Source organism: Schistocerca nitens, chromosome 10 (assembly GCF_023898315.1).
Source record: "Schistocerca nitens isolate TAMUIC-IGC-003100 chromosome 10, iqSchNite1.1, whole genome shotgun sequence".
Taxonomy (NCBI): domain Eukaryota; kingdom Metazoa; phylum Arthropoda; class Insecta; order Orthoptera; family Acrididae; genus Schistocerca; species Schistocerca nitens.
Genome location: NC_064623.1, coordinates 169,245,070 through 169,257,330, shown reverse-complemented (window position 1 = coordinate 169,257,330; position 12,261 = coordinate 169,245,070). Strand labels below are relative to the sequence as shown.

Below are 12,261 nucleotides of genomic sequence, written 5' to 3'. Positions count from 1 at the left end.
TATTGACAATGAACGCGGCCTCATTTTAAAACAATGCGCATGTTTCTATCTCTTTCCAGTCCGGAGAAAAAAAATCGGAGGCCTTAGAACTTGAATGCACCTCATACAGCAGCCATAAGAAGGAAGCAATGGATCGCAGAAAATGGAGAGGCGAAGGACCTGCTAATATAGCAGAAAGCTGATGATGATAAGTGACATCCCTGAATAGTCAAAGGGACTGTGTCTGTGATACAATGTCCACAGTCAACGTCTATCTTCAGGAGTTCTACCAGGGTGATGCAAAACTTTTTTTGTTTTGTGTATATGCTAATCTTACTGGCAGTTGCAGTCTTCTGCATTTAAATGGCAGTTCGATAGATATGAACAGAATCCTCAGTGTAAATGCTATTTTTCCTTTACCTGTCCTAATATTATTTTTGCTGTGTGTTCATGACCATTTCTTGTTTCGAATATTTAAATTAATATTGTCGTCTACTGCATTTCTTATTGACAAAATCTCTGTCTCAGAACAACATTCAGAGAAAGCTCGTCTATTTATTCATTTGAGCTTGTGATGATGTTACATGAATCATTCTAAGTTCAGTTTGGCTAGTTACACAATCAGTTGGTGAGTGACTCTACTAATTTATGAGTCTTTTGTCGAAGTGTTCCGCTTCTTCATCATTGGAAACTTGATCTCTCATATTTACTCTTAATTGTACTTTTCTCACTAGATACAAAGAAATGATTTCTTCAAATGCACATTGATATTATCTGCTGGAGTTAATTTTTGAGTAACTGGACCCATTTACTGAAAATGTCCAGAATGTGTAAATAATGCACCTCCCATTAATTCTGGATTATCTTGGAAATTTAGAACATTCTCGAATCTTCTGGAAGGTTCTATAACATTGTGGAAAATTCTACAACATTCTCAAACATTCTAGAAGGAACATACTGGACAGTCTCAGCCACTTAGGCACTCGATTCCAAGCTGCTTCACTGTCTTACCATAGAAATCAATTGCTGGGATGCCCTCTTTTGACACTCATATCTTCATAACTAACAGATGCAGTTCCAAAACAAAGCCACCTTCATGGAGAGAGAGAGAGGGGGGGGGGGGATTATCACACCTTATAACCCCCATGGGACTGTGTAATTCAGTTCCGTAGTTTTGGTGACGTGCACAGAGACACCACACTTACTTTTATTATATAAATTCATTGTAATGCACTGAATTAGCTTTCTTTTGAGGCATTTCTCAGCATAGTTGAGTAAATGCAATAAAAGTTCAACTTTTGTCTAAATTTGTGATATGAGAAGTCTTTGTTACTATGTATCTGCTGAACTAATTACACTACAAGATTCAGCAGGGACATATTTGTTTTGTCTTGAAAAGAACTTTAATGTGATATGAAAATGCCTTATCTAACTGCAGTGCCTCATGTTTTTGTTATGTGACATCTTTCCACATCCTGAGCAGAGCAACAGCCTAGCTTCTGCCATCCGGGCAGTATCAAACATGTTCAGATTGGCGATTAACCATCCCATGAGGTTGGAGTGTGCCCTTGCACACTCAATTTTGCTTGGTGTTTAGAGAGCTGTACTTTCATAAAGCTTTGATTTCTATAATTTTGTAATGTTACATATTAAATAAGATGATGAACTTTGCCTATATCTTTAAATGATATAAAATAATGATATAATAGAGGGAAACATTCCACGTGGGAAAAATATATCTAAAAACAAAGATGATGTGACTTACCAAACGAAAGCGCTGGCAGGTCAATAGACACAAAAACAAACACAAACATACACACAAAATTCAAGCTTTTGCAACAAACTGTTGCCTCATCAGGAAAGAGGGAAGGAGAGGGAAAGACGAAAGAATGTGGGTTTTAAGGGAGAGGGTAAGGAGTCATTCCAATCCCGGGAGCGGAAAGACTTACCTTAGGGGGAAAAAAGGACGGGTATACACTCGCACACACACACACATATCCATCCACACATATACAGACCCCAATCTGTATATGTTTGGATGGATATGTGTGTGTGTGTGCGCGAGTGTATACCCGTACTTTTTCCCCCTAAGGTAAGTCTTTCCGCTCCCGGGATTGGAATGACTCCTTACCCTCTCCCTTAAAACCCACATCCTTTCGTCTTTCCCTCTCCTTCCCTCTTTCCTGATGAGGCAACAGTTTGTTGCGAAAGCTTGAATTTTGTGTGTATGTTTGTGTTTGTTTTTGTGTCTATCGACCTGCCAGCGCTTTCGTTTGGTAAGTCACATCATCTTTGTTTTTAGATATATAAAATAATGATCAATACGTGTGACAGAAAGAAATCTATTTAAATGAAAATCAGTTGCTGCATGTATGAAAGTACCTGAGAACGGCTCAACTGATTTGGATGAATTTCTGTTATGTTCGTTATTGTCAGGACAAGGTTTGCATAGAAGAAAATTTTTGGGAAATCCAACAGAAAAGTCTGAAATTAACATTAATTGCCATATATATGAAATATCATCAGTTAAGAATGGATTGGACAGCTTTGGTTGATTTTTGCCTTTGTTGTGTTCATGATTTTCATTTTTTTTCAGTACAAGCTTTGTATGAAGATAATTTTTGGAAGATATGGAGGAAAAGTCGGAAATTAAAATCAACTGTACGAGATTATCACTTGAGAATGGCGTGCGCGAGCGCGCGCACACACACACACACACACACACACACACACACACACACAGGTAATATATTAAGGGAAAATATTCCTACCGATAATCTCAAAAAGTTCTTGACCAATTTACTTCAGATTCTTACGAGTTACTCACTCATTCAGACGGAAAGGGGGGGGGGGAGGATGTACACACAGAGAGAGAGAGAGAGAGAGAGAGAGAGAGAGAGAGAGAGGGTGGATGAGAAGATGGACAGAGAGGGGCGGAGGACAAGGAATTTAGAATGTATATGCAGTTTCCATACATATTTAGCAGTTGCAAAGCTCTGCCAAATTCACTAGTGTAATGATAAATGTAGGTCAACAGGATAAAATCACCATGTATTGTAAACATCACTTGAAACATATATTGCCTACTCCTCTTTGAATCTGATATTTTATATTTCAATACATGTCTCTCCCAGCAAACCAGTTAAATTTCAAGTGTTGGTTTGTAGGTGGATGAGGAGTTGCTGGCGAAGCGGTCGTCGTTGTCCCCATGCCACGCGGCAGCTGTGGAGATGCGTGCCTGCGAGAAGCGGATCCTGCACAACGCGCTCGAGTATGTGAGCCAGCGCACACACACTTGACGGCCCGCCCTCGGGGCGCGTGGCGCGCTACTTAGCCGCCGACACTCCGCGCTCCTCGGGTAACTCCGGGTGGTGTCGACCGGCAGATGGAGAAGTGGGAAAATATCATGGGCACTGCACTGTCCAGTCCCTGATCCTCTGGGCCCCAAGTATGTAATGACACTGTGTCAGAATTCTCTTTCCCCTGTACCCACTGGTGTATCCACCCTGTTGCGGCTGTTCGGATGATCAGCAATCCTTAATGTACCTTACCCGTCATTCTTGCATCCACCTGTTACTGTCATGCAATTTTATATGTGTCTATGTATGTGGCTGTCTTATCATACATCATTGTTGTTATGTATTTTACTCAGTATAAGGAAAAAAATAGTGACAATGTAGGTATTTGTGTAAGTTTAATGGTATACTCCTCAATTGAGTTGAAACTCACATTTAAAATGGATCCTAAGCTCTATTTGGAATTTGAACTTTATCTTTCCCAAGTTGGGCGTTAGAGCACTGTGCTTCAAATCCCAAGCCAGGCATAATTCTGATGTGTATTGTAAGGCTCACGTGGCAAGTATTTTGTTGATGGAGGAAATGTAAATTTGGTGGATTATTTGTGTCACGTTTCAGTGTATCAATGTGTCAGCTAGAGGGGTTGGGGCAGGGAATTTATTCAACATCCAGTAAAAGGATAAGAATCCTGTGACACAGATTGTGGTTTAAACTACAGGCTGACTCAGAAATACTAACAGAGCTGCTACACATACTATAAATGCTAGTCCTGCTGGTATAATGGGAATATTTGAGACTTGGACGCATGTTTGTTTATTTTATGTTTTTTTACTGATAAGGGATACAAAGTAGGGTTTTACATCTTGTGATTGGCTCAGCCATTTAGTTGATAACACGTGTTGATTATTTTCAAGGTTGAAACTTCCTGGCAGATTAAAACTGTCGGCCAGACCATGAATAGAACCCATAATCTTTACCTTTCATGGACAAATGAGCTACTGACTGAGCTATCCGTGAATGATTCACTGCCAGCCCTATGTATTCGTTTCTACCAGTAGCTATCTCTTAAAACCCAAAGATAGGAGAGAGGTAATGGCAGAAGTAATGCTGTGAGGGCAAGTTTTGAGTCATGGCTGTATAGCTCAATCAGTAGACCATTTGTCGATGAAGAACAAACTTTATGGGTTCTAGTTGCAGTCTAGCACACTGTTTTAATCTACCACGAAGTTTTAGAGTTAGTTTGTTCTTATAGCAGAATATTTTCAGCAATTACTGCTGGTCTCTGTGTTACTATTTTAGAATATATTTTACACCCTATGTTTAGCAGAGAGTTGCCCCTGAAGCTTTCGCAATTACTTCTGTCTCCATTCTTGTAAATATGTATTGTTGTTACTAATTTCCAATCCTGTGAAATTTCTTGTGCACCCAGCATTCGTTAATACAGCTGATAAATGTGGATTTCAGTGTGGGCAATGCATATTTAAGCCATTCTGTGTTAATTCCATCATTTCCTGGTGTTTTTCTTCTGCATGCAAATCATTTTCTATTTTTCGTTTTACAGATTGCATCTTATAATTCCTTTATTTGTATTCCGTTTGTACATTGACAATATCACAATCATGTTCTGATTGTGTGATGTGGAGTACCTTACTGTACGAACACTTGAGCTGCAGATGAGAGGACTCTAGGCAGAATTATGCCTCATTAAATAAGTAAATAATATTAACTTCAATTAAATGGTTCAGCCTTCTTGTGAAATGATTGTTTCCAGTCCCTGTCCTTTGCGAGACAATTTTTACTATAAATCCATAGCATGTTCTCCAGTTGTCATCAGTTTGGGAACACAAATAAAAAGTTTGCCCCCTTGTAGGATTTATTCCAGGTACACTTCTCAACAGTGTTTTGAGGCTGATGTGAAAGTCAAATACTTCATGAGCCTGCATTTTTTCCAACCGTAATATATTTTTACTTTTCCGCATTTTTTTTTTTTTTTTTCAAATTATCTTATTACAATTGCTAATTTATTTCATGGAGACATGTTACTGACCACACAGATTTGTTGTTTACTAACCGATGTGTCAGCATTTGCATGTTATTTGAGACACTTTGTTTAAGCGATAAAACAGACTGAACTTCAGGGTAATATTGTCTTCCTGCATCCAAGTCTACCAAATGACAGTTGTTTCATCCCTGCTTCAGATGACATTGGATGGCAACCCGGCAGGGCTTTAGGTTAGCACACTGCTTGCCCCACCATTAACACTGAATTTTAAAACTGCCATCATTTCTCCTTCAGATATTCCAATAGATTCTTGAAGTATGTGCAACTATCTTTGAGGAGAGTCAGTGACTGAATTAAAACCACTGTACATAATGGTATACTGTGAAATAAAATGTTTGTGTCTCAGAGAAAAGACAATTGCCACATTGTCTTCCAGTCAGAGATACAACTTCACGCATCAATGGATGGTTGGCATGTGTTGGGATGTCAGATAGTGAAGACTCCGAATGGTAATTCCTCTGAGAGTGCAGATGTGAAATGAGCGGTTTCCATGAACTGTTAAGCTAGTCTTGCTTGAGCTGGTTGTCTGCAAACTAAATTTCCACACTTACTTTCTTGACTACCAAATCTCAATAGGATGAGGCTGTGGCCAGTATCTTGACCTTCCTCTAATTTGTGAAACGGGTGGTGGAAATACAGTGTTTCAGCCATTACAGATTTATTAAGATGTAGAAGGAAGGTGTATCACTGGTTCTCATTGCAGCATTCTTGTACATTGTGTGTTGTTTGTCCTATGTAGCTTTCACCACATTGCCAAGGAATTTCATCAGTACCCAACTTTCACAAAAGTAGGTTGTCTTTCACTGATCCCAAAAGAGCTGCAATCTTGGCATGTTTCTTCATTATGCTGGCAGTTTTTAATGAAATGTTTCCCACATGCAGAAGAAAGGCCATAGATTTTGCCCCTATTTTCTCTTGCTTTGGTTGGTCTGGTGTTTTTCCTTGCAGAGCATTTATACTGAATACCTTCTCTAGGTGTACCAGTTTGTCCTGGGGGCTGTCAGCAAGTGTCTCTGTACTAATGTTTGTAGTAGACTCATGGTTTTTATTTGTGAGTGACACTGTTGTGCCGACTGTCCTATTTCAGATGCATGCGCATTTTACCCCACAGTACATCACTGTGTTAAGTGGTTTTAATTCAGCCACCAACTTTCCTCGAGGATGGCTGTACGATTAAACTGACTGAAATATTGGAAGGTGAAATATTGCTACTGCAGATGCATGTCTGGAAGATGATGAAATATATCATTAGTTATCCTATTGCATGTTGGTAATCTTATTTCAAAGCACTTTGCAGGCGGAAATACCTGTTTGTAGGACTTGAAACTTGTTCCTCTGCATGACAGAAATATATGTTATATCACCTTACCACGTGCGTACACAATATTTTTGCTATATATTACAGACATCCTGATCAGGAGACAATCTCCATATTGTAACATTTGAAGAAATGTTTCAGAGCACATTTAAATATTTAAATGCAATCTTGGCCATGAAGTATTTCTTTAAATATTACTATATTTTTGTTCCCAATATTAATGCATAGCTCAAAAAATATTATGGCAGCATCAGAGAAACTAGTTGTGGTATTTTATGTTGTTTGTATCGATGGCCTCTATGGCACAGGCTGTCTGTTTTTTGCAGGGTCATGGCTTTTCTGTAGCACATTTCTCCTTGAATGGAAGTAGTCTTCCGTCCTGGCATAGAGTACAAATCTTATCAAGTTGGGTTTGTCATTTCTCATTCATGCTTAATCGTCATCCGTGTAGTCCGAGAATTGAGCACCTTTATTTTCCATCAGTCATTTACAGTGAAATAGGCTCTGTCACATATACATAATTAGTGTCTCATGGATACACTTTGAATTTTAAAATGTGGTGTCAACATTATTAAAGTGAATGAATTCAGTTATATTACGAAAAAGGTTTTTGTGCTTCAGGGAATTTTGCCATAACTAAGAATCGTTCTGCTTTCAGCTGTAAAAAATATGCATTATTATCACCATACAGACCATCAAGTTAAAAAATACAAAATAATTTTAAACATCATACAGCAGATGCCTGTTCTGCTCAACAGAATACAAAATATGCTTTCTTGAAAGTTGTTGATTCCAACGATTGTCATTCTCTTGCATGACTGGCATATTTAAAGGCTTGCACCTGTGCTTAGTGTGTAAGTTTAACCTCATCCATCTCCACAACTTCAGATTCTATTTGTTCATCTTTGTTTTTGAATATCACTTATTGAGTCTGGAGATTCCATCAGAAAAAAAAGAAGAAAAAAAAAACAGATATATGTCATACCACAGTTATGGAAATTTAAAGATAGCTGAAGTAATACTTAACCCTTTTTTTAATGTGACATGCTATTCATCATAAGGTGATGGCTTGAAACATATTACCTGAATTTTCAAAAATAAAAATTGTAATTTATAGCTTGTTGTTGGTGATGAAGTCAATATAAGAATGGAAGCAGAAAAAGTGATTGTTACAGTATCATTTTATGTATTTATGGGAAAAGAAAGATGTATATTTTACACTTACTGAGCTTTTGTACAAGACTGTAATGTGCTGGAATTTGTAAGCATTGTTTGATATTTAAGAAAAAATTTAAAAAATTTCCTCTTGTGCATTGCTGCCCTGAAGTAATATGTAGTCATCTACTTGTGAAAAGTTCAGTTTAGGAAGTGGTTTCAGGGCAGCATTACACAACTTTTCCTGAACTGTAGTGTCTTTGTAACACTAGCTGATTATAGATAAGTAAAGGTTCTTTAACTGGTATAACAACATATTATCTGTTGGAAGAATTAGTGCTTGGTTGGATTATTCTATTTCTTCAGCAAAGTTTATCACCTATTGATGTAAATAGCTGCTTTATATGAAATGTTTATGTATTCTGTGTCAAAAACCAAATTCCATTGACTGTCAGTAAAACATTATTTATCGTCCCATATGTATTGAGCAGAGTTTAACAGAAACAGATTAGTCACTAAAAGGACTTTTGAGGTAATTGTTATATGCAAATTGTATTTAATATTTATTAAGAGATTTATCAATTAATAGGCATAATGGTCAATCCACTCCACGTAAAGAATCTCTTACCTAACTCTGGCATCTGTGAGAACTATGTGAATTTTGATCTGACGTGAAAATGGTAATCTGGATTTGTCTCCTACAGACCCAACTCACTATTCTGGTGCAAAAAAATACCATCATACCATTCAAAAATTGCTGGACTATGTCAGTGGTGATGGATGTATATTTTCAGAGTAAGTCTTACAAGCAATTTTTGACAACCTAAGTAGACCAGACATTTGGAAGCAAATACTGTATGGCTGAAACATTTCTTTGTAACATCAAAATTAATGTAGTTCTTGTAGATGCTAGAGTTTGCTGAGGCACCTTGTGATTTTTAACAGTGGCCTAGTAATGCCCATCACAAAGCAAATTCATCAAAATGTATAATTTGTGAGAAGTGGGATAATTGTTCGATAAACAACATACATACAGTGGATGCCCTTTCTCACTTAAAACAGATTTGTCAAAACGTATGGTTTCCAACACAAATCAATGGAGATACACTGAATTTAACATCACTAACAAAACTAGTGTAAGTTGCCGTGTGAACCGGTGCTTGACTTTGTGTGTTTTAAAATAATTGTTGTGGCTGTGTATGTGTGTGTAGCTTTTCTTTATTTTCTTGTTTTTTTATTTTGCTCCTGGCATTCAAGTGACTGATTAATATACATAGTATATTACTCGCCACAGAGTTTTAATGTCTGTGTGAGTGTGATGTAGTCAATTTTGTATCTTACAGTATTTATTGCTCTAGTGATTAATGTCAGTGACATTTTTTAATGACTGAATGTTTGAAGAGTAACTTTAGCTGGGGAGAGTAAATTTCAGTGAGGCAAGTGATTGGAATGACACGCACCTCACTGTGGTATGTACCAACAGGAAATCGGATATAAATGTATACTTTGGCAGGAATGTTTCATGTGTTTATTATTGCTCATTCTGCAATGGAATATGAAATACGAGAATAGTGAAGTTACTGTCATTATGGAAAAAGAGGGAGATTTGTTTAAATACTTGGTTCTACTTGGCTACTGCGGCTTCCTGCAGTAAGTCCTATTTCCACTGTAATGATGAATTATATACAGAGTTGCATTCTTATTCATTTGAAATGTAATGTACTAAGCATTATTTATGTGGATGAGAGTTTTGATCAGAGATTAATGTAGAGGAAATATCAGTTATGGAAAACAAAATTGTAAAATTAATTTGCTGCTTTTAATGGCAGTAGAAGTATTAAAGTCTAATGTTGGTGGGGAAGTGAGGAAAAGATTTCAAAATACAGAAGAGTATTTTCATACAATTAATATTAATATTGTGCATAATTATATTATTATTGTGCTGTGAAAAGCAACATTAGACTAAAAATGTAATCCATAGCAGTATTTCTGTCCTACTATATGTCATATTTATGCATTCATTTGCCAATCTATTGGATATATAAATACATCACATATTGAGAGCAATCTTTTTCTTGAGTCTTACTTTGCATTTATTTTTGTGTTTAATACACTTTTCCTGATTTGCAGTAGGTGTGTTTGCTGTACATTGATGCATGTAGTCTGTTTCCTTAACAACTTGTAAAGGAAGTTCACAATTCAACATGTACCTAAGTACATTAGATCCTTTAATGTATGATTTCCTGTTGCTTCTGTCTTATATTCGTAGTAAATAGTAAATTAAACGTAGGTTTAGGCAAAATAGAGAGCAACTGGTTTCTACGCTGTTTGATATCAACAATTTTTCTTGTCTGTCTTGAAAGAAATTGAGCAGAAGCAGCAATATCCTGCATGACATCTTGTCACTGAATGAAAATGCATGCTACCATTCTTTTTGTCATTCCTGCACTTTCCCTGTTAAGATGTTTCCGAATTGTTATTAGTCAGTTAATTATTTAATATGTCAGTTCATATTAACATGCTGGAAATTAATACAGTTTTGGAATACTGATGTGTGAAGGAAGCAATTTCACAGCATTTTTATTTGAATATTTAATTACCATGGTCTGATGATCATAAATTGTAATTATCTCTGGTTGAGTATGCTGTGGATCTGTTCTTGTGGAACATTCTTGAAATATTGTCAGAAGTAATCTATAAACTGGCCTACGTATAAAATACTTTAAACAACTTCTTTTTGTTCTAGATTGAGGTGTAAAACCCAGGAGCATTAAGTCAGTGGGTAATGTTTCACTACCTTTATTGTAACATTCAAGCTATCTGTTAACTACTTTTGGCACATGGAATTAATATTTTACTTTTGGCTGCAGTTTTGTTTCTGCATTTTTGCCTTTTTGTGCTAAATATTCAAATGACAGTTAGTCAAGATAATAAGACGTTGGCGCAGCAAATGGGAAAGAAGCAAACTGTCAAGCAACTGCAACAGCATCTTATCAGAGATAGCTTTCTTTGTTAGGTACAGATTTATAGTTCTTAAATACCTTGTGGTTTTTATTTTTTGGTGTTGTCATCAACTGCAGTTCCAAGAACTTCCAAGATTGACTATTTTGTGTGCTATATTTACGTGTATTTTTGATCAGGGGAGAGCAAGCTTAACTTACATATTTGTAAGGTGCTGTCCTAATGGAATGGGTGTTGCAAATACTTCTATATGTCTGTAAATAAAATAAATATTGGTGTTGAAATTCTTTCATTGTAGTCATTCTTTAGAACTAACTCCAGTCTCAAAAAAGTTAAAGGTAAGTAGCACATTAGCAAGGAAAGTTACCTTAAATGCTGCATTACCTATTGTTATCTGAAGACCACAGGGCAAAAACAGGATAAGTCCATGTGAATACATTTCACAGGCATGCAGTTTAAAAAAGGAAACACAATGATTCATGTACCAGTGTTCTGATCCTGAAACCTCAATTTATTGTAGTAGTACATACCTTTTAGCTGTTATATCAAGCAGTCATATGTTCTTCAGCCAGTTTTGTTGGAAAGATGTTCAGAATAATTGTGTTTTAACATTCCAGTGACATTCTGGAAGAGCTGATTATCAAATAAACAATTTAGGAAATAAGTTTGCTTTCTTAAAAAGCTAATGCCTAATTTGTGCTCTATTTTTATCTCATTGTGGATTGCAATAACAGGAGATTCACAACCACTTCCACTAATTCACTTTTGTCCATTTTTGTAGCATAACTGTAGTCATAGTAAATGCCTCTAGCATCGAAAAGTATTGTTGCAACTATAGCTCAGCAGTGGTACTGAGCAATGCTTCCCAGCATGTTGCTTCCAAGTAATACACTACAGTTGTAGTCACTTTCCAGTGGGATGAGAAATGCTGACTAGCAAAGAAGACTTTGAGTTGTGGGGAGAGATAGTAGTTTGATGGAGTCAAGTCTGGGGAATAGGGCAGATCTTTCAGTTACGCCATTGGCAAGACACTTCTGTGGGCAGGTGCACCGTTCATGAAAGATAATTTTTCTTCTTGTGCAAATCAAGTATCTGTACTCGTATTTTTGCACTCAGATACATTAGAAGGTCAGAATAATATTACTGAGGTATTGTTTTACCATTTTGAAGATCGTTAACAGAATTCTGTTTGCTCTGGAAAATACTGATTCCATGACCTTTCCTGCTGATCATCTCTGCTTTCTTGGTAGCTGAAGAATCAGCTACTTTTCACTTTTTCAAGTGGTATTTTGGGCATGTTTCATCTGTTTTTGCATACCAACACAGGAATTCACTTTTGTTTTTATGAAAACATGCCAAACACTGTTCAGAGATTGTTGTGTGAATTTGTCTTTGATCTGCCCTGAGCACATGAGGCACCCATATCACACAAATGTTTCTCATATGCAGTTTTTCCTGTCAAATGTAGCCAACATATTCTTTTGCAACCC

General features: G+C 36.7%; 1 protein-coding gene across 1 annotated transcript in view; it reads left to right on the top strand.

The window, feature by feature from the left end:
- Positions 1-11,058, top strand: part of LOC126210589 (actin-histidine N-methyltransferase) — a 450,900-nt gene extending 439,842 nt beyond the window's left edge. The window contains exons 12-13 of the mRNA XM_049939857.1: positions 3,147-3,427; positions 10,557-11,058. Coding sequence (XP_049795814.1) covers positions 3,147-3,278 — 132 coding nt within the window. The 3' untranslated portion in view covers positions 3,279-3,427; positions 10,557-11,058. The remainder of the gene's footprint in view (positions 1-3,146; positions 3,428-10,556) is intronic.
- Positions 11,059-12,261: the final 1,203 nt, after the last annotated feature.